The sequence below is a fragment of the Mastacembelus armatus genome, chromosome 22 (genome assembly GCF_900324485.2).
Source record: "Mastacembelus armatus chromosome 22, fMasArm1.2, whole genome shotgun sequence".
Classification (NCBI taxonomy): domain Eukaryota; kingdom Metazoa; phylum Chordata; class Actinopteri; order Synbranchiformes; family Mastacembelidae; genus Mastacembelus; species Mastacembelus armatus.
Genome location: NC_046654.1, coordinates 16,744,608 through 16,768,765, shown reverse-complemented (window position 1 = coordinate 16,768,765; position 24,158 = coordinate 16,744,608). Strand labels below are relative to the sequence as shown.

Here is a 24,158-nt window from a genome sequence, read left to right as displayed (position 1 = left end):
TTGATTTTTTTCTGTTCAACACGCCAAAAGTTACTTATAGTCTGGAAAAAAAAAACAGTAATTGTAATGCAACCAATTCCCATTGTACAAAAACTCAACTCCATGTGGAATTACCAAAGACACCTGTGGCATTAAAAGCATTCCCTCATCACTGCACAGATCTGGACGACATTAACAATAAATATACCGGTAATCAAAAGCAACATATAGATTGCACCAGCAGTGTCTCATTTTTCTACAAAAAAATTATTCCATCAGAAAATTGTAAAATTGCTTAAATCACATAAAATATCTACACCCTGAGGCTTTAAAGACAAATATGTGTTAAATAGATGGAACACATAATAATGTGTATTCAGTAATTCATTGTAGAAAAAGTATCCGTGTCTTATTACACAGGCCAAGAAAAAATAATGTAATACAATATAATGTCTGCAGCAACTTACTGCAGCAACATAGAGTGCAGCTGTTTCTTTAAAATAACCTGGTCTTTCTAGGCCATTATATGACAATGCAAAGCAATCATCACATCTTTTTCTTGTGGTGCCTGTACTCGGTTCCAACAAGCATATTTTCAGCAATATGTAATGAAACAGCTTGCTTGCCAATTCGAGAACCACTGCCATTTTACTGTAAGTCACCACATGTCTTAATAGAGAACACTGATTGTTTGTATGCACATTCACCTGCAGTAAGTGCAGTAAGTGAGTGAGGTCAAAAAGTGGGCGGTTTGGTTTTAGAAAAATAAAAGTTAGAATCAAATTTTCCAACCTCCCTTTCGTACAAATGTCTGCCATTGTGGAAAATAACTGTGTTGTACCTATACAGTGATTCAATCGGCACACTGCACTCAATTTATTTTCTATAAATCAACTTTGAAGAGCAGTGTGCCCCAAAGAAGTGAGGGGCACATATTGGTTCTGAACACTGAATTACTATGTAAAACGTTTGGGTCAGTACACAACCACAACCGTGTTTGGCAGTTGGTGTACATCAGCATCTTTGGAATATACTGTGTACAACCTGCATATACTTATTTATAATCTGTACTTTCTACCTGTATCTCCTACTCCTGGTTAAAGGTAAAATATTGTCTGGTCTCTACAGGACATTTTGTTTAGCTGAACTCTATGCCACTGTATATAAAAAGAGGCCTCTTAAGACAGAGTAGGTGGCAATAGCATAGGTCCGTCAAAATTTAGGAAAACAATAATAATAACCCCAGTGAAACTGCCATCTCCATAATGTGAACTGTTATTGATTGTGAATTATTTCTATAGGAGTTTCTGGTGGGCTTGTATTCTAAATTTTCGTTTTATCCTTCAAGCATTTTATCCCTGATAAAATGATATTCATCATGAGAACATAATGAACATACTTTTCTGCTTGCAGAAAATGTTGGGTGGTTTTCTAAGCAACTGTGTAGATGACTAAGACGACTTTAAGTGTGAGAAAGAACTAACTTTTTGTAGGCACAATTATCACAATTACATGGTACAGTAGGTAGGCATCAAAAATGTCACAAAGCAGCCTGTAGCTCTTTTCAGGAGCCAGATGCATCAGCACTGATGAACATCAGAAATTTTATGACAGCTTAATACAGTTCAAATTCACCAGTCACAAGCCATCATTGTTTCTCTTTAGCTGATCTCAGAACAGCTTTTAACAACTCTCTGGCAATCCCCCACTTTTTGAGATTTTTGCATTTGTACTAAACATTCATATTTCACAATAAAATATGATAACAACTCTAGCTCAGTTTGATACAGCCACTATTGTTAAAAAATTAGGTTAAAAATTAATCAGCTCTAATACATTTCAAGCTGCATGTGAAAGCATCAAGAGACATGTATCCAACTTTCATGTGAATTATTGAGTCATGCCCAGGACACAGCTTTGCTTTGTGGAACCTTTCTGTTTGCAGTGTGACGATGCAACTAGCATATATAAACCATCACATGGTCTTTGGCAAGGCTATAGTAATAATGGTTCATTCATAAGCAGCTGGATAGTATTGTCTTCCATAAAATTCATATATTTTTCTCTCTTACAGTATATGCATTCATTGAACAAAGTCTATAAATTCACAATATTATTTCTTTGAATGTTCACTTTAATGTTTCCATTTCATTCTTTAATGTTTGTTTGTTTTAATATAGTTGTAACTCAGATAACAGCACCAACCAAACTGAGAAAGCACAACTGTTGGCAACACTCTCATAAGTGGTCATCAGGGCGTCATGTAGCTTGTCACATGAAATCACACGGTTCCAACATAGACTTGACTGGATATTTGAGGGTATTAGAGGCACTGTAGATACAATTTTGCTAACTAAAAAATCATCAGCATATTTATTGCATTATCTGCTCACTTTGACACTCTTTATCTTTAAGATCCTAAGCACAGTTTCATTAGCCACTTTCTTAATGGCTTATTAGGAAAGAAAAAAGCTAAATTATTTTTAATCTCATCAAGCATGGAAGTTTTCAAGAACAAAATAAAATGATCTCAGCTGCTGACTGCGCCTTCAGACCTGTACATTTCTGCAGGGGTCTTGGTGGATGACAGTAAGCTGACAGCTCACATGGCAACTGCTCTTCAGGAGAGTGAACAGTAGCAGGAATGGCTGTGTGATTGATTGCAGTGCTGATGTAACTTAGACCGGATTACACTGCAGCAGCTGAAAAGCAGCACAGAATTGTGGGTATGATATTTAATGGAGAAAAAGACACTGGAGAGATATGGGTAAGATAGTGGAGCAGGATGGAGGTAGAAAATGTGACAGAGATATATGGAATGATAGCGGCTGATGAAAAATGAGCAGAGAGGCTGATGGTCAGTGATTGATCCAGGTGGTGCACTCAGCTGTGAAGGGCTCTAACAGCTGATTTGGTGCATTGTTGAGGAATCTATGTGAAGATTGACCTGATGAAAAATGATGTGGCAGGGTAAATGTTGATGGGAGAGAGAAGAAACCTGATTTCACCCAAAAACCTTTGCCAAACAGAAAGTGTCTGGTTGCCTTGTATGACTTATAATAGAAGTTATGTGTATGACAAACAGTAACTTGCAGGATCCCCTTAGGGAAAAACAACTGCTCAGTTTATTGCGTTCGTGGCAGAGATGAGAACTGCGATGTGTGTTCGGTGTCTATGGTATCTGTCTCTGTGCTGTGTGCGGGGCCTTGCACTCTTAAAAGCCTCTTTCCAGACCCTCATGAAACTATTCTCCAATAATAATTTCACATCTGAGAATATTTTTTTTCATAAAATATGAAAGATTGTCAGGGAAATTAGCTTTTGAGAGCTCCAATGAAATCTTCAGATAGCAATCAAATCAAAGCTTGTCTAGGGATCTGCATCAAAATTAGAGTGACATGAAACACAGATTTTAATATGCACACAGTATTCATCCAGAGACATTTGGTTGAGTGCCGCACAACAGAAATAAACCACAGGAGTAGATTGTCATGTTCAGACTGTTTGCTGCCTTGATAGATAAACTAATACCTGAAACCTGTTATCATACTCATATGATTGAAGAAGACAAATTGCTTCTGCTTCTGGGCACCATTCCCTTTGTTAGCATTAAGTGCATGAAGTTGAACCTGAGTATAATCTTTATAATGCTGAAAGAGAAGTGGGATCTCTGACATAAATGGGATGGCTGGGCCCGTCTGGATGACCTTGTGATCTGGTAATCTGCCAAAATCAGCAAACAGGCATCATTAGTAGTCTAAATAAAGGCTTATGCTGACATACTTTATATTAGTATATATTAATATATTAACATATATTATATATTACTTTAATGGCTGCTGTTAATCTCATGCTCAAGAACATAGTGTCATTTTTTTGCTGCTAATAGTCTGCTAATAAAGTTTCTATTGAGTCAAAACACATTTTGGTGTTATTGTAGAAATAATATCAAATGGTTCTAGTTTAAATTCTATAAATAATAATCACAGCATAATAAAAATGGAGATAGGTACTATAGTAATAATTTGCTGTAAAATCAAAACAGTGGCTTCCAAATGTCTTCTATTAAACACTAAGACATTATAGCACCTCTGATACTGTACAAGAGACTGTACATCTCTGGAAAAGTTTTTCATCAACATCGACAGACTTAAAAGGGCTCATGCTATTCTGGTGGCAAATCCTTAAAGTTTCCCTCCTTAAAGTTTTCTTTGGTGCTATCAGATCAGTTCAGAGGACTGAGGAGGGTAGTTAGGAGGAGACAAGAGTGAGGACACCAGTGACCAGTGTTTTTATCAGAATTAAAGAAAATTGTTAGTAATTGGACATTGCAGCTGATCTGATACTGCATCACCATAGTTTTGTACTGTGACAAATACCAAATTCAACTCAAATCTAATATCACCAACAAGGTTTAACTGTTTGCTTTGATTGGTAATTTAGTTAAAGTGATTATATTTATGCAATTAAAAAATAACTTTCATTATTCGTCAGAAAGATTTTATTTTTGGTTAGTGTCCCATTTTAAATTATCATGGATAATCTTACAGGGGAGTCTTTTACCAGTAAAATCATTTAATTCAATATCATTTTCTACGACAAAATTCCTGTGCTTCAGGAAGAACGAATATTTTAACAAGGTATTTACATAATTGCCATCCTTAAACATATATGCTAATACTTTTTAAGACATTCTTTTAATATTAGTGAATGAATTACTCATTGTGAATGAATAATACATACCAACAGAACATCAAAAATTGCACATGGATTAATTGTAAAACTGTACATTTAAATGCATGTGTCTTAGCACTAACTCTTCTGTAGATTGATGTATCTGTTCACAACATAAATGCTAAATGCAGGGTTTTAATGATTGGTTTTTTTTTCCAGATTTTTTATTGAGGAAATTAAGAGGAAATATGCAGAGATATGGCACATTTACTTTTACCATGTTGGAGATCTGCATCACTCCACTGGTGGTAGTTACACCTGCACACTTGACAGCTGATCCAGCTGTGCCATCATCATCAGAAACTGATGCTGATCCTGCTTCAGATGATGTGTTGGAGGAAAGGATGTTGCATTTCACACACGTACCATTCATACAAAAAAAAGACCCATAGAGACCCAACATTTATACGCAATTGAAGTGAAATGTGGAGACGTTATAAGGTAATGACACCAACTATGTCACAGAACTTAACAAAGTGTAAGCATCAGTTTCTCAGACATTTTCAGTGCAATAAATGCAGATATAGAGTCAGCGGTAGTATAAGGCAGTTTCTGGAATTCCTGCATGAAAAACGACACACAGCTAGGACTAGAATGAACACTTTTGGGCTCTGTGGATAATTTAGAGGTGTTTTAGGTAGGTGTTTTCATTCCAGCAGCAATTGAAATATTTGCTCTTGCCTAATAAAAATTCAAAATTATAGAGTTAAAAAAAAAACCCCTTATTATAATGAGTCAACACTAATGCTATTGAACTGCAACCCCACTAAATGCAATGCAGTATGAACGGAGCACAGCAATGCGGTGGCATCAGTTTTAGTCATTTCATAAGCTTTGGTTAGGCAAATGTGCCACACTCTGCAGCCTTCTTAAAATAGGAGCAGCAACCAATTTAAAACAAATACAGCCTGGTCCTAGTACTGGGATCACCAGACTGGAAAGGGTTAAAGTTCATCTCTGAAAGAAGCCCTCTTCCTTGGATGACAAGTGACAAGGCAAATCCTTTGGCTTGTCACTTAGAAAATTCAGGACAGAATAAACAACAGCCCCTTTGTCACTGCTTCCAAAGAAGAACTAAGTGAAGCACTATAGGCAGTGTACCTGGGCTGTGCTTTATCATATTTATCATATAGGACTCTGATAGGACAGGGGTGATAGAAGCAGGCTGCTTATAGCTCGAGATTAATCTCAGCCTCTAATACCATTTGTCTGTTTGATAAAAACAACTAATGCTTTATTAAGCTTGGACTGAAACATCCTTCCAGTATGTATGGAAAACACAGACTAGTATAAGTAAACTTATGGTATAGTTTTGGTATTTTGGCCGGCCGGACGACATTTTGAAACCTACAGCATAATGATTCACTCTACATAAATAATTTAAAGCTGTGGCAAGGATGTTAGATTTTTCTGCTTTTTGCTTAATGTTTAATGAAACATCTCTGGTCTTTAATGTCATGTTTTGAAGTATTTTTCAGGACACTTTCATAGCAGGCATAGTACTGGATCAGATGCAATGTCAACAGCTTGTTAAAATGTTGATAAATCTATATAAAATCTATTAGCTAATGGGCTGCCCTGCACATGTTGGAGAAGATACAGGTGTTTAGTTTCTTTTGATCCAGATCAAAGTTCTGATCCATGTATATATATAGCGATTATCACTAAACAGTTTGCTTTATACTCTACTTCCAAAATCTATTGCAAAATTTTAAATTGTTCACCATTGAATCCATGCCTGTAGTTTTTGGCACGTTTTTGGCACTGGCTCACTGAAACTGTTGAACAGAAAGGAAACCATCTCTGCAGTTGTGTTCGCCGTCTGTGACAAGATTCTATTCTGAGTATTTCTGGCCTGGGGCCTGTGAGCTGTTTTGCCTCCCTTGTTGCTACATTTCACCTGAATGATGTCAGGCAAGTTTATGGTTAGCCATCACTCTTAAGGACAATAGGATCAAGGGTCAGCCTGCGTCCTTCTCTCAGCGAGACCATCCAGCATGACTCACCCATTGCTTATTGGCTGAAATATCTGCTCACTGTGCCGCTTTTGACATGTAATCTACTGCTGGCAGCAGAAGAGAGGGAGTCTGATGATAAATCTTCTCTTGGACTGAGCATGTTTTATGGGTTTCACGTCCCTACTGCTAAACTATGCTCGAGCACTGGGGCTAAATGTATAACAGTCCAGTATGGAGGGCAGTCACTGAGTAGAGTCATGTGTTTTCTCGTGTCTACCCACTGACTAAACCATGAAATCCAATGAGCCCATCAGGACCGTGCAAGCTCCTAGGACATTAGCTAGTCAGTCACTAGTACTGGAAATCCCATTATAACATAATATCTGAAAGGATATGAAAGTGCTTCATTCTTTTAAGAAAGGTGTCATTGTCACTGTGTGTCATTAAAGTGTCATTGCAGTGATTTAGTAGTGCATTTCCATAATGATGGCTGCTCAAGAATAAGATTTAGAAAAAGAAAGCTCAAAAACATTCCATCTTCACTTTTAGTGTAGGTCAACCTGCAAAAATACTTCTTCCCAAAACACATCAAATGTCATCATCTGTAAATTCACAACCCAAAAACATAGATAGATATTATATACAGACGAAAAAACTCATACCTGTACTTGTATAGTAACTTGTAATGTACCTGCTTCTAACCAATTTAGCGCAGACTGTTCTTTTGAGACAAGTGTAGAAAAATGAGAGAGAAGAGGTTTAAAGAAGTGTGTAACACATGATGTCAACAACACAAAGAAGTTAATTAAAATTCTGTGGGATCAGTTTTGCACTCTGCAGGATGGTTAGTCCGCTCTCCTTTGCATTTTAATAGTGTTGCATTTTCAGCAACCGCCTTCAGTTTTTTCTTTTCTTTCATGAAGAATTTTTATAGCAACATTAGCTCCAGGATCCACACAAGACTGTGAGCTATGGGAAGTGTTTCACAAAGATGCTGAATTGTATTTCTTTTCTGAAAGGAAACCTTGTAAGCCCTTAAGAGCACACAGGCATGCACACAAGCTTAACACACTTTAATGATGAGAAAAGACAAGATCTCCATTTTGGCCTTTGTGAGATGCAGGTGTTAAACATAGATTCTTCCCAGTCTTACAAACACACCAGGCAAATTAGAGAGACAGAAAACTGTCAAGCAGTTGTTTGTAATGACAAGGGCCATTGCAAAATTGAATTATTTCTTCTCGTTAGTTACAAAAAGTTTGAGGTTTTCTCTTTTCACTGTGCTATGTGTCAGTCACCCTGGCCCAGTTTCATTGCATTTCAATGACTATGGTTTCATTCTGTTTGAATAAAAAAGAGTGAAGACATGCAGGTGGATTTGATGGAACAGAGCAGAGGTGATGCAGAGGATTGCTATTTACTGGAATTTTTTTTGACACACATGTAGAAATGATCCGGTATGTTTTAACTGCCCTTTCCGCGCTGTCCCTTGCGTTGTGAGAAATTATATGTCACCACACTGACCCCTCTTCTTCTTTAATTCATCAACTTAACATAATTACCAGTGGAACCAATAACATTTTCGTCTTACATATTAAGTGCACTCTTGTAGTTGCTTTTTTAGGAACCTTGCATGTTGCCTTCAGTAGAATCTAAACTTTTTTTATCCACTAATTTCCATGAGGGAATGGGACTAAACACTCGGCACACACGAAAATATGTCTATGTGATTGAACAAGAAGAGGGTAATGAAATAAAATCGAATCCCCAGTCAATTTATTCCACACAGTTTGTTTCTTTCTGATGTCATTACAAGCCCTGATTTTTTGCATTGCTCCCAAGAAATGATGGTCAAAGCACAGGATTTCAAAAACTACAGACACAATAAGCAACACGTTAAAAAAAACATGGTTTTAAAAGATCTATAATACAACTCATTTTATTTCATCTGAAGTTTTCTTTAAAGTTCATGCATTAAAATTCATTTTTCTCAACAGCGTATTTGGGTAGTTGTAAAAACCTTTTCCAGTGAACACTTGAGTGCTATACTGCCAGGTTTGCACTCATAGCTTTTCCCAAGTCGAAACCAGCGTGTGTGGAAGTGCATGGTCCCTAAATATAAATATATAGCACATCAAATATGCTGCCAACAGCAGATCGTGACCCTTTTTTAAATGAATTTATATTTCCAAAGCCCTGTCAACACATTTTCCGTGTGCTAGGATGTGCACCAACAGTTTTAATTTGAAAGATAAAGATTAAGAAAACAATTATATGTACAGTTACAACAAACTGCGTATCTGAATAATAAATAGTTCTATACCTACCCGTGTGTGGGTGTGAGAGAGAGAGAGAGAGAGAGAGAGACTGTATGTGTGTTTTGGTATGACTGTTTTTCTGGGGGGTTTAATGAGTATTTTCCATCCATCCATCCATTATCTATAGCCGCTTATTCCTTAATCAGAGTCCCAGGGATCTGCTGGAGCCTATCCCAGCTCTCTTTGGGTGAAAGGCAGGGGTCCACCCTGGACAGGTCCCCAGTCCATCACAGGGCCACATAGAGACAAACAACCTCACACACTCACACTCACTCCTATGGGCAATTTAGAGTCACCAATCAACCTGACATACAGTGGGTACAGAAAGTATTCAGACCCCTTTAAATTTTTCATTCTCTGTGTCATTGCAGCCATTTGCCAAAATCAAAAAAGTTCATTTTATTTCTCATTAATGTACACTCAGCACCCCATCTTGACAGAAAAAAACAGAAATGTAGAAATTTTTGCAAATTTATTAAAAAAGAAAAACTGAAATATCACATGGTCATAAGTATTCAGACCCTTTGCAGTGACACTCATATTTAACTCACATGCTGTCCATGTCTTCTGATCCTCCTTGAGATGGTTCTGCTCCTTCACTGGAGTCCAGCTGTGTTTAATTAAACTGATTGGACTTGATTAGGAAAGACACACACCTGTCTATATAAGACCTTACAGCTCACAGTGCATGTCAGAGCAAATGAGAATCATGAGGTCGAAGGAAGTGCCCAAGAAGCTCAGAGACAGAATTGTGGCAAGGCACAGATCTGGTCAAGGTTACAAAAGAATTTCTGCAGCACTCAAGGTTCCTAAGAGCACAGTGGCCTCCATAATCCTCAAATGGAAAAAGTTTGGGACGACCAGAACTCTTCCTAGACCTGGCCGTCCAGCCAAACTGAGCAATCGTGGGAGAAGAGCCTTGGTGAGAGAGGTAAAGAAGAACCCAAAGATCACTGTGGCTGAGCTCCAGAGATGCAGTAGGGAGATGGGAGAAAGTTCCACAAAGTCAACTATCACTGCAGCCCTCCACCAGTCGGGGCTTTATGGCAGAGTGGCCCGACGGAAGCCTCTCCTCAGTGCAAGACACATGAAAGCCTGCATAGAGTTTGCCAAAAAACACATGAAGGACTCCCAGACTATGAGAAATAAGATTCTCTGGTCTGATAAGACCAAGATTGAACTTTTTGGCGTTAATTCTAAGCGGCATGTGTGGAGAAAACCAGGCACTGCTCATCACCTGCCCAATACAATCCCTACAGTGAAACATGGTGGTGGAAGCATCATGTTGTGGGGGTGTTTTTCAGCTGCAGGGACAGGACGACTGGTTGCAATTGAAGGAAAGATGAATGCGGCCAAGTACAGAGATATCCTGGAAGAAAACCTCTTCCAGAGTGCTCAGGACCTCAGACTGGGCCGAAGGTTCACCTTTCAACAGGACAATGACCCTAAGCACACAGCTAAAATAACAAAGGAGTGGCTTCGGAACAACTCTGTGACCGTTCTTGACTGGCCCAGCCAGAGCCCTGACCTAAACCCAATTGAGCATCTCTGGAGAGACCTGAAAATGGCTGTCCACCAACGTTCACCATCCAACCTGACAGAGAGGATCTGCAAGGAAGAATGGCAGAGGATCCCCAAATCCAGGTGTGAAAAACTTGTTGCATCATTCCCAAGAAGACTCATGGCTGTACTAGCTCAAAAGGGTGCTTCTACTCAATACTGAGCACAGGGTCTGAATACTTATGACCATGTGATATTTCAGTTTTTCTTTTTTAATAAATTTGCAAAAATTTCTACATTTCTGGTTTTTTCTGTCAAGATGGGGTGCTGAGTGTACATTAATGAGAAATAAAATGAACTTTTTTGATTTTGGCAAATGGCTGCAATGACACAAAGAGTGAAAAATTTAAAGGGGTCTGAATACTTTCCGTACCCACTGTACATGTTTTTGGACTGTGGGAGGGAGTAAACCCATGCAGGCATGGGGAGAGCATGCAAACTCCACACAGAAAGGCCGGGTTGCCAACCCAGGACCTTCTTGCTGTGAGGCAACAGTGCCAACCACTCATCCACCGTGCTGCCCCTTTGAGTATTTTGATAAAGTTATTGAAGCAATTGTTGTTGGCTCACACAAAGATGTGACTGATTCACTGAGCAGTGGATCATTCTGCCAAAACCTGTATTACATTCATCAACGGTATCTACACTGATTGATGTGTACATCTTGGGTTAATAAGGCCTCTAAAGCACTGACTGGTATAGTACCAGTGTTGACTGTTGGCAGGAACAAGATCTTGGAATTGCTTGTATGTCAATTGACCACCTGTGTTAGCACTACATGTAAATCATGCCATTCAGCATTGTCTAGTACAACTGGAAATCTTAGATTGATGGGACTACTGTTTATCATGTTGATCAAATATGATTTGGGCACTAAATAGAGTGCTCACTCTGTTGTGATGCCAATGCTGCAGTTTGACCTACTGCACTGCTGTAATCATAGTGATTCTGCTCACTAAATGTCATGGCAATATGGTTTGTATATTTTGAGATAATGTGTGTAGTGAGAAGAAACCATAAAAAATATTTGCTTAAAAACTGAAACCTATATTTTGGATTGTCTAAAATCTGTTTAAAGTCATAAGGGATAAAATATAAAATCTCTGTGTCATCTCACCTCATCATCCACCTGCAAGCTGGGAGTCTAAGTTGCCCGTGGACTCCCAGCTTGATTATGTCATTCTGTGACCGCTATTGCTGAGCTTTATTGTACTCTTCTGCAGGAATCATCAAGATCAGCTCTTTGACACCAAATATACTCTTTAATATTATAGAATCTGTGCAATTTTTCCAATTTGCCATATCACATTTTTTTTAACAAGCACAGGTCTATCACTTCTGTGAGATTCTTGAGGCTCCACTGTTGAAAATGTGTCAGTAAAGTGGGAAACAGCAAATTCAATCATGATACCTACAGCTAAGCGTAATTGTGCACTACTTTGCTAACTGGCTGCACATTCCTTACTGGCCCTGCTGCCAAAGATTTAATCAGCTAAAAAAAATTGGCCTTCATCCATTCTGCAAGACATGTTTGATGACAATAATAAACCATGACAGAAAAACATAAACTAGTGCAGATTCTGTTTTACTAGTATCATTGTCTCGGCCACATAAAACACATTGCAATGTGCATAGTAACTGTCTAATGGTTGAAGAAGCTTGAAATAGACAAACATGTCATCCGTTAAAGGTATTTATTGAATATTGGAGCAGTTTGTGTGTAGTCCACATATTCCTGTCTGCTTTCTAGTTCCACCAACTAGCATCTATGCTAAAATGTAATCTATGAAGGCACTGGTGCAAACATATTGTTTGGACAGTAAATGCAGGCTCCCCATAAGGGCAAGCTTGATTAGTTACAGGCAGAGAAGAGTCACTTCATTTGCGTGTGAGTTCCATTCAGACAGCATAACATCTGAATTAAATTAGTTACTTTAGTCATTAATAACTGTAAAATAGTTGAGTTGTAGGAGTCAACATTTACTCAATATCACTAATAGTAATTTTAATGAAATGCCTAAATGAATCTTGATGGAACTGGTCACTATCCTGGGGTTTTGTGTGTAAAATATTGTTACAGTCAGAGGAGAAAAGAGCAATTTTTTAGCATGCATTCTGCCTCTAAAACCAAGGAAATGGCAGTGGATTTTTGAAGGTCAAAACCCTCTCCTTATCCAGTCAACATCTGGTGATGCAGACATTGAAGTGGTGCCACCCTACAAATATCTGGGTGTGTATCTGGGAGAGAAGTTGGACTGGTCACTGAAGACAGAGATTTTTATTTGTGGGGTAACATGTTTTGAGAACCCCTCACTGAAATGGACAGGATTTGCTGGCTGTTGCTTCATCAACCATAGCTGAAACTTTGTCATGTGCATTTTACACTGGATGATTCTTTAGCTGCTCTGTCAGAAGCAGAAAGTACAGATGCAGCTTTAGTAAAGCAACTCTGTTGAGAGATATGCCTCATCATCCTTTCTTTCTCTGTTTTGGGAAATGCAGCATTTGGAGCTGTTTGGGTTGGTTTGTCATCTTTACTCTATAGTCGCAAGCTTCTCCATGTCAAAAGTGTAGTCTCAGACTTTGTATTTAGTCATCGCTGTGAAATCAGATTTTTTCTGAGAAGAGTCTGCTGTTTTTTGCATTTTATGCTACAGACTTTTTGCATGTTTTGCATTTTATTAATTTTATTATGAGCCTTCTGAATCTACATAGGGAGCAGGTTTCCTTTCATCAAGGCAGCCATGTGTACTACTGTAGCCCACAACAAACCAGATACTGGCTCTAGACAGGGGAATCGCATTTTGTTTTAAAGGTGACAGCCACTGTACCCTCCCTCGCACCTGTTAACGGAAGGGGATCCTCAAAAGGTTGTGTTCTGCAATCTCACCACTAGATGCCGCTAAATCGTTCACGTTACACATTGCACCTTTAAGATAAGGATATGCCCTCTTTGAAGCACATTAGGTCTAGCTCTTTCATCATAGATTTTTTAAAACCCATTTGTACCATTCAAATGGCACATGTGGTCTTTTACTTTTGTTGTTGACAATACTCAAATTCAATTCAGGCTGCGCTATGTTGCATAAAAGAAAAAACATTCCTTGTAACTGTAAAAATTCCCTTTACTTGTAGCTGCTACTACAAATATTGAGTTTAGCCAGCTTTGCACACTAGAACCATATCATCTTGCATTCACATTGATTTCTGCCTTCCAAGCTCTCAGCCAAACACCCATTCCCTTGTGCTTCCTATTTAAACATGTAAAACATTTCTTTTACACAACCCCAGGCCTTAGGGTTTCAAGAAAATACCACTTGCATATTCCCTTTTAGTTGAACATTTGAAGTTTAGTAGAAAAAGGCAGAATAATTACAGCCTCAGTATAAAGAAAATATGAACATATACAGTACATGGTAATGCAGTTACCACCATCAAGCTGGAAGCTTTAAACCTACTTAAAGTTCACTATTCTGTTGTCTTTTCTATGCACAAAAGTCACTACAGTGCCTAAATGCTGGCAAACAGACTTTGATCACTAGAGGTATCTGGGGAAATGGTAACTTTAAACCAAACCCATGCATTTCTTTATGTGACAGCTATAAACAAAGTATACCCAAAAATTCAACCTAACATATGCATCAATGTTTATCAAGACCACATAATGAAATATTAGAGATATATAATATTAAGAATATTTCTTCTACATGAAAGTTGATGCTCTTCCATATGGTAACACCCTTTAAACAGATTCATAAACACTATAAGCTATTTCATAAATTCCACGAGGGGTCCCAAGATATGTCTAAGGGATTATGACAAGAGAGGAACCACAGAAACACACATTTCTTCTAAAGAATTGTTTATTTTTTTATGCTTTTTTTTATTGTTTGCCTTTTTCTAGTGATTATTAGTTGATTTGACCTTTCCATGGCTGTAAAAATACATTATTTTGGTTGGGGTAGTCATTTTGTTTTAATAGTTTGCAAGTCAGAAGGTTTAGAAACTTCTCACAGATTTTTTTGAAAGTTTTGAAGGCTGTTGTTTTTTAACTCATATTATTTTAGGGTGTTAGTCCTGTTCCAAGCAGATCTTTGTTTTAGTCTAAGTGTTAGTGTGGATGATAACATTCTTTGTCATTTCGGCAGTGTCAGCATCTATGCTTACAGGTCTTTTGTGCCTCCAGAGCTAGTCTACCTGAACTCAAACTGCTGCAATGACTATTGCCCTCCTTCCCTAGAAAAAGTTGTTTTTCCAAGAAGTGTCATGGTCGCACATGATAAATTAATCAGTTCAAAGAGGGTAACGGTTTCCTGTTGTTTTGGTCTGGCATCTGTTTCCTGTGAGCTCAAAACAACATTTTGATGTTTCAGAGTGAATGTGTTTTAATCTCAAGTCCTGTCACTTGATGGGAGCAATTTCCTTTGGCTCTGTAAAATATGAGGTTGCAAAGTAATTGAATTTGGGTCATAATTAAAAAGCGCAAGGAGCCATGTGATCTCTCCCCCCATGTCTTTAATCTTTGTAATAGCATAGCAATTTATGTCTGAGAAGCAAAGTTTTCATCACTGAAATTAGTAATTTATAGAGGTCTTCCATGCTTTATGTGCCATGCAAGGCACCACATTGGATATGCAGTTTAATTTGACATTGATGAAAAGAAAACAAATGAGTTGAGGATCAGTCATGGAGAGAGTTAGCTAGGAGGAGGGGCACAAAAAAACAGATGGCAATGATCAGCTGTTTGTGCCACAGTATTCAAGTCAGTTTTCTAAATCTTTGAACAAAATGGTACTTTCAGTTATTTGTGTGAAGAGAGGAGATTTGCTGTTCCTCTGTGTAAGTGCAGTCACCATGTTTCCACAGTTCTTTGATGCCCCCAGCCCTGATATTCTCACCTCACCATTGCAATGATAGTCTAATCAGCTCAATATTGTTCAACAGCACTGCAACTGTAGAATTGTTACCTTTGAATTATTCAGAACATGAGTAGTGTAGGGGGGATAACACAACTGATAATAGAACAGTATGAGGAAACAGACCCAAAGAATCAGCAGGAGAGAGTAAGTAGTATATGATGCAACCTGTACATAGATTGTGACATAGATAATGGAGGAAACTAGAGGAAAAGAAATGAGCTGATAAAGGGAGAAAGGCCTAGAGAGTGATAGCAGCTACAGTGATGAGCAGCAATAAAAATGAATAGGACATGTAGTACTTCTCTGTAATACATGACTGTTCTGGTGAAGACAGGACTGTTTGTCACATGCATTATCTGAGACCTGTGGTTTTGTTTGATACTTGCACTGTTTGTGAGCTGGTGATATTTGAAGATGCTACTACTGCACTTTGTAAAAGTAGCTATGCATAAGAGCATCTGCAAATGTGGAAAATGTTGAATCAACTTTTTTTCAACTTTATAGTGTGCTTGTTGTCACCTTTACCCCTATGATTTTACCCCATTTTCTATTCAAGTCATCTACTATTATTCTCAATAACCACCATACATTTGACAGGGTCCATGCTTTATGCTGAAGCCATATGACTCTCCACTGACAGCCTTGACGCGGTATGACTCATCATTCAAGTCCATCCTGATTTCTCAAACATTTGCTGTCTTTTGTGATTTACAAGTCTGTAGCAAAATGGACCAACGAGCCAAACTAATTGGTCTCCATTTGCCATGGCACATGGCTAAACTGTCAATCAACCCTGCACCACATAATCTTAGAGAAGACTCTGCTGTTTAGCTGACTAAAATGAATACATCTAGAAGCTGAGTCATGGCAACTGGATGAATTCTTGTTGGGTCGAAACGTTTGCCGGTCACCTATTTGGACTTGGACTTGACTCAGCTTCTAGACAGCTTCACTTGGACGGCTGATCATTTTCAGAGGCGTAAAATGAATATGATCAACTGCTTCCCTTGCTTGCCAGGTATCCATGTCAAAATATAGGCATAGATACCTGAAAATGCTTTCTAGCATTTCTGTGTACTAATAGGAAGAGCTAAGAAGGTCATATGAGCTGTTTATGTCATGGGTCTGAGCTGTTTATGTCATGGGCAAAGTTACATATTTGTGAGTGCAACAGTTAAAAAAATTCTCCCACTAATCTGTGTTAGTGAGTGACATGCACCTACCTGCCAGTGTCTTGAGTGTCAGTTCTTTAGGGGAAAAAATGAATCTACTGATTTGGCATCCAGTCACTCAGATAAGCTTATCTGGCAATCGTGCAGTCAGTAATGCCCCACTGAGCAACCATGAAGAGCCTGTTTTAGTGAACTTAAGGTTAAATATCCTCTATCCCCTCTTCTCTGATAACACGAGATGGGGGTATCACCAGAACAACCACCTTGCATATACTGAGGAACAGATGGACTTATCTTAGATGATGTGTCTCATTCCATCAATCTTTTTTGTGGGAGCCAAGGGCTCTGCATTGACAGTTTGCTGGGTAATGATACAGAGGTTTCTCAGGATAATGCTGAAAGAGCTTTCCCCATAGTGAGTTGCCTCATTAGCATTATCAGGGCACAAGGGTTAAAGGATAAATAACGTCATGTTATCTCTGAGGGTTTAGCAGCAGCTCAGTGGGAAAGAAAAAAAAATGAAGCTGTAAAAATCTGACCCTTACTGACAAGTAATAAAGTCACAGATTCCCTCTATCTCCACTGGACACTTTCAACAATGCTCATGTGAATCAAGCTGTAAATATTCATTGAAAATGTAAAAAGTAGAGAGATAGGGATGTACACTCAGAATATGTGATGAAACTAAGGCTGCACCACATACAGATACACTTACAACAACTAGGGAGCCAGCTGGCCAGTCTAATCAAACAAAATCATGCAGAATATGACTTTGTGATTTGTTTATATTTTTGTACCAGTGTTGCAGGCCCACACTGATGAGCCTACATTCAAACTCGCCTTCCTCCAGATGGTTAGACTGTTAGTTCTTAAGGTTCTTTTGTTTGCTGATTTTTTTTCTGAACCACAGATATTGTTTTGAAGTGCTGAAATGACAACAAAGTGACAAAGTGTTGAAGGAACCTGCATATAAGCAGTGAGAAGGATTGTGATCTGTTAGCTTGTTGGACACTTCTGCTATAACTGCCCTTCTTCATAACATTAAAATCATCATTGATGTAGTTTGCATTGGTTTGTTGCATCCACATGAGTATTAGCATGTCTGTGTACTCACTGCTGCACCTTCTTTTTAATCACTACTTCTGCTGAAACATGCATATGCACAATTTAGCTTTAGTCTGCAGATGGCTTTGGTAGGTTGTGTCAGTGCTCTTTACCTCGACTCGCTGTAATATTCTCCACTCAGAGTTTATACATGATGAGATTTGTAACAGTAGATGCCAACAACTTTAACTCATTCAAGATATTTTTTAAGCAAAACTGTATAATCTCTTAACACCTACACTTCCTCATGACATCAAAATTTATCAGCAAAGTCTGGGGGGAGGAAGACGATTAAGTGGTATTATTGTAGCACTGTCGTTCTTTTTGATTCAGTGCAGTATTAAGATGTCTAAGTCATCTGTTTCCATCAATCTTGGCTTGACCTTCACTGTTCCCTTCTTAATTTCTCTTATAAATTCATTGATAGCTCATGAGCTACGTAAGCCCTGGTGGCCAGCCAATATTCCCTGTTCAGTTTGACCTCTATTAATTTGTGGCAGAAATTTAGTCCGGTTTGATTTAAAACTCAGTCTGAAGCTTAGCATTACACACATCATGACCTGCTGCAAGTAGATATTCACATCTTGCTCCTTGTTAACACATTCTTAAAGCCAGATATTGTAAGATAGTGTAGATAGTGCAACATGTCTAAAAAGTGCAAACAAAAACACATAATCAATTAATATAGTATAGTTTCTGTATAGTGGAAGGATTATTTCACCCTACCTAATAGTCTCTGTGGGGTTTTTTTTGTTTTTTGTTTTGTTTTTTTTTTTGTCTTACAACATTTATTCGATGTAAATTTATAACAGAAGTGACCCTTTATATAAATGACAAATATAAGATACAGAATATGTGTTTGCAAGAATTTACCCTCTCCAACTCATCCATCCATTCATTCTCTATACAGCTTAGCAGGTTTCAAGGTCCCGGGGACGGGAGCCAAATCCTGCTGACACTGGGTGAGAGGTGGAGTCAGACAGATTACCTGTCTATCACAGGTTTGACACACAGCGACAGTCAAACAATCACATTCATACCTATGGGCAATTTAGAGTCACAAATTAAACTAACCCCGACCAGCATGTGTTTGGACTGTGCGAGGAAACTGGAGCACCTGGAGAAAACTCACACAGACACTGGGAGAACATGCAAACTCAACACAGGAAGACCCCACTTTAAAAAAGAATTCAAACCTGGAAACTTCTTGATGTGAGGCTACCTGCTAACCACCTCACCTCCATGCTGCCTGCCTCCAAATTATTATTTAATAAAGGATCAACAATCTAAAAATTAGATTTCACTCCTGGGCACTTCCATTTTTCCTAATTTTCTATAATGCTGGCCATACTTTCTTAACAGGAAGATTCTCTGTAAACACACAGGCAGTGGAGTGGAAGGTAATATAGAAACATAATATACGCCAAGAATTCTCAAATGCCGCCAGTGAGCATATTTGAGCTTTACTCATTACTTTTATGTCAGATATCCTGGTTCACACAGGTTCATATAGAAAGAGAATAGACATATTATTAAAAAGACAGAGTGAAATCCATAATACTGTCCATGTACAAAATACCAGTCAGTGCATACTGTAGTTAACAACAGGCACACACAGGTACTTGTCCCACAACAACTGGAAGATGTACATTCTCCAAGTTAGGACATTGCAGGGCCATGTCTCCTCTTCACCAGTAGTGGATACAGGCTTAATCTGGGTTCAAAGTGAAATTGCCTTTACAGTCTTTGTGACTATGTGTTTAGGGCATGTGAATTTGCCACACTGACATGAATCCCTGGTGGTTTTTTTCATCTGAGTTTGTTTATTTAGCTGGGTTTGCTTTCATCCTCTGTAATTTGCTCTTGGCAGATTGTACATTTTTGAATCAAAATGATTTGCCTAGCACAGGAATCCAAGATAGTTGTATTCAGGTGTGAATAATCTGAATATACAATGGTTAATGCTCCCAAGTCCTAAGTTTTAGTCTGTAGAATTGTGTAAAAACCCCACTATTACTGTTCTGCAGTTTTATGTTCATGAACTACTGTAGTCTAATTGCTTTGTGTTTGTGGCACGGGATGACACCAAAACTATGGCGTTTTCTGAGAATGTGGTGTATCTACTGTATGAAACATACTGTATTTGATATTTTAATCTTTCACCACAATGAGAAAATTAACTCTTAATTCATCGACATTTGCTGAGCAAACATCGAATTCTGAACAAACACATGTCCCTAATACAAGTCAGCCCTGTATCACCAGCTCGCCTCATCCACCCTGTCATTGCAGCCGCGTGATGGCATAACAGGTTTTGCTTCTAACAGAAGCATTTAAATGTGTCTTGTAGTGTTTGTGGAAGTGGCATTCATTTAGCTGAGCCATGTCAGCCCATTTAATCTAATCTGCACTTCTCTTGACATATTGGCTTACACCTCTTGCGCACTATGGCATTTGACAGTCAAAATCAATGTGTCTTAAGTAGTGATCCACCAGTCATGGCAGTGTCCCCATCCAGCTCCTAACTCCTTAACCCCTCCCGCCTCTGTGCATGTCTGGCCACACACAGCTTAATTTTCAGTCATCTTCATCTTTCCCCCTTGAAAAAACACAGTTCAATTTGAAACAGCTGGAATGATCTAAATCTATAGCAATGTCTCTTAGGGGGTAAAAATTCCATTACCATGTAAAGCAGTTTCCATCTTCTTCTTCTTCCCTTAGTTTTACTGCATTCAACACAGCAACTGGACGTTTGGCATTATTGAAATCCTTTTTCATTTCATTCACTTCTGAGTTAGATGGCCTAGTCAATACCACTGTATTTTGTTAATGACATACACATTGTGGGTTATAAGTATTTTGCATATGGTTATCTTTTACATAAGACCGTTTGAATGAAACAATAAGGATTTTTTTAAATTCTCTTTTGGCATTTTGCTTTTATTTGACAGATTAAAGTCAAAAAAGAGAGGAAACATAGGGAGCGAGCAGTACGACATACACCAACAGCCTATTGTGGGAATAAGAATAAGTTGTGGCGTGGATCTTAACCATCAGGCTTCTAGGGCCCCTCAAAACATCGTGAATTTTGTTTTCAGGATTGTCGCTGTAGTTCCTTCAGTTGACACAAAGCCATTACATTTACAAACATGTGTATGTGCAATATTTGTCACAATAAAAATACAAATAATTTTCAAACTAATTATATTTGTCATTTTATAAGTTTGTTGTGGTGACCATTGGCTCATGTACACATTTGCAGTTTTGTATGTCTCAGCTTTGTATGTCTAGAATTTTATGATGCCATTCACCATGAACTCCCTGGAAATTAGACTTTCATGACTGATATGAAATTTAACTGTGTTATGCTAGATTTATTTGATGGTACCTCTGGAAACACTTAAATATGAACAACATGAAAAATTTAAGCAAATCATATCCAAAAGTGCCATAACACTGCCTGCTGTCCAATCCAATAATAATCCAAAAATCTCCATTATCTATACTGCTTTTCCTGTAGAGGGTCACAGCTTTGTAGTTTTACTGAAGTAAAATTTTGTATGTAGGATTCTTACCAATGATATTTTTACACTTTAGTATTAATGTTGGGTTTTTTTTTTACATACTATAGGGCAGGTAAAAAGTGAATCATCCAGTCTGCATAAGCCTCACTCTGGCAATGTGTCCAAAAGACCTCAGGGCATTAGGAAACCACTGCACTTTCAAAAGAATATGCAACACTTGTCATGCATTGTTTGTAATGATGGATGAGAAACACAGCTAATGCAAACCAGAACCCGCAATACAAATTAGCCTTAATGTAGTTAGGACATAAGCATCGTACATCTCACTAAGACACACTCACACTAAATGAAAATGAAAAGGGCTACATTAGCCAGAGCAGAGCATTAAGGGAGCACAAATGAAGCATTATGAAATGAGAATTGTCAATTGGCAGCAAAGATTGGTTGCCCTGTGCTGTTTTGTTTTGTTTTTCTATGGTGAAAAAAATGTTGTCATCATGGGAGAGGGTCTTTGAAAAAAGGTCAGGTGATTTTAAATAACCAAAGACCACTAGGACACAATGGACCATCATGAGAATGATTAGCATCCGCATTCGGATTAGTCATGTATATCCAATTCCTGCATGAGGAGTCATTATCATTCATTTTCATTGTATTTATTTATATTAAGCACCGCTTTGCTTTGCATGGTACACTGCTAATTAGGTTTAAATGTTTGAGTGATGTGCTCTGGTAGTTCTGCTGTGATCTGCTACTCATCTAATCAGTCCTGTGAGCACCAGCACCGACATAGTGTGATAAGACATAAAAATAATTTGGTAGTCCAGAAGAATTGTTTACAGTTTTACACAGTGAGTAGATAGAGATTACATTTACATTGATCACTTTAGATTGGATGCAGTAAAGTAGAGTCCATTTTATTATCAGTACATTGAGCATATACAATGCAAAGTGCAGGCTCCTTTGTTTACAGTTTTGTACCACTCAAGTTAAAGATTTTGCTAATTCCTTGCGCATTTTATATTTAATTATTTAGCCTTTTCATTTCTGTTTATCTGGGTTTGCTGTAGTGAAGTGCATGTGTTTGCATTTATATTAAGACAAACATTCCTGTACATTTACAATCCAGACATCTTCATTTTGAGTACTCATTCAACAGAAAAGCCATTTCTAACTTCATCCAAGACTGCAGTGAATTCAGCCACATCACATGTATATTACTAAGTCAGCAAATCATTTCAAGGTTATCAAGCAGCCGGTGGCAGTTCTTATCGAGGTCTTCTATTAAGGCATCTGGCAGGGAGCAGGTCCCACACTGCAAAGCTGTCCTCTAACAGTGGACTGTGGTTCTGTAACATCACTTTCCATCTGGTGAACACCTTCCCCCTACTCTGTGCAGTGTCTGGGTCGAGAGAGTGGGAGAGAGGCAGAAGCTGCCAAGAGTAGTAAGGCAAAGCCTGTTGAGTCAGAGAACAGGCATTGGGGAAATCAGAAAAACTCACAGCCGGTGTAGTGGGGGTTTGTGTGTCCTGGACTCTTACTTGCACAGTTTTAGCCAAACAAAGCAAAAAATAAACCCCAAAATAAACACAGACAGGTTCCAATTTCCCAGCACACATAATTGAAAAGTAGATTCTGTGAGAAAAACATGAACACCAGCAGTCTGTGGCTAATATTTTCCTTTTTATATCTGAGCTGTTGGTGGTACAGACTGGACACTCTTAAAAAGAACAGAGCTGTAACAACATGATAGTATGATTTTAAAAAGTGACAAAACAAACTTCGGTTGAAGTAGGTTTTTAATATCCACAATTTGATCCTTGGCTGGAGGACCTTTGTTGCATGTCATACTCATCTCTCTTGTTTTCTGTCTTTATAGGAAGATGCAAAAAAAAGAAACAAATATTTTTCTGCATTACACAGTGATATCTGTTATGTAATGGTGCTTGCACACAATATGTTACTGTGCATGAGGCTACTCATATAAGTAGATATTGTTGCTGTGTGTTGGTGGTGTGTTTAGGTGCATGAGGGTATGGCATTCATAAATTAAGGAAGCAGGAATTTGGCAGTGCCTATTGTAGTGTCATCACTTGTATGTAAAAATAGGGGATGGGCAAGAGATGGGGAGGAGAGAGAGTGGGAGGGGGAGAAAGCGACTGTAGATGAGCTCTGAGCCAAAGAGAAATCAGCACAATTTGCCTAATGAAATTAGGGACAGTTGAACTGCACAAAGCCAGCGACTGGTTGAGGGAGGACAGCATTCACCGTAGGACTGCTGCTCTTCTCAGTACAAGAACTTGACCTGAGTGTGTTTGCTCAACCACACACCAGCTGTAAAAGTGACTTTGAATTATAGACAAAGATCTGTCTCCACACTCAGCTTTCAATTGATGCACCACTTCCCACCTGGCTAACTAAACCTCCACAAGAGTTTGGCCATGCATCACCATACAAAGGACGGAAAGGACTCTCCAAAAATGGAAAGGAAAGAGGAAGCCCCCATGTCATCTTCTGCTGAAACACTGGGCAGCCCTTCCTCTGAAACTTTGGGTGCCCAGCCAAAGCAGGCCCGAGCTACTCTAACACCTAACCCCCACAGCAGATGTGGGGTTTTCTGCCAGTCATGGTGTCTGCTTTTTGCACTGACCCTACTCCTGCTTTGTCTCCTCGGCAGCTGGGCAGTGGTCCACCTCACTTTGGGTACCCAGGGAGGATCAGCCTTCCGGGTCTCAGCCAGCTACGATCAGCGGATCCCTCAGGATGACACAGCCACCATTGAGCCCCACTTCACCACCAACTGCACCATGGGTAAGTTGGCACATCCGTGTAATTTCTTTCTGAAAAAATTGAAAGGTGTATTACATTATACATCTTGTGATCCTTCTTA

The 24,158-nt window shown here is 38.6% G+C and overlaps 1 protein-coding gene across 1 annotated transcript in view; it reads left to right on the top strand.

Moving 5' to 3' along the window:
* alk (ALK receptor tyrosine kinase) overlaps nucleotides 1–24,158 on the top strand; it is a 319,654-nt gene that overhangs the window by 234,819 nt on the left and 60,677 nt on the right. The window contains exon 6 of the mRNA XM_026301074.1: nucleotides 23,946–24,079. Within this exon, the coding sequence (XP_026156859.1) occupies nucleotides 23,946–24,079 (134 nt within the window). The remainder of the gene's footprint in view (nucleotides 1–23,945; nucleotides 24,080–24,158) is intronic.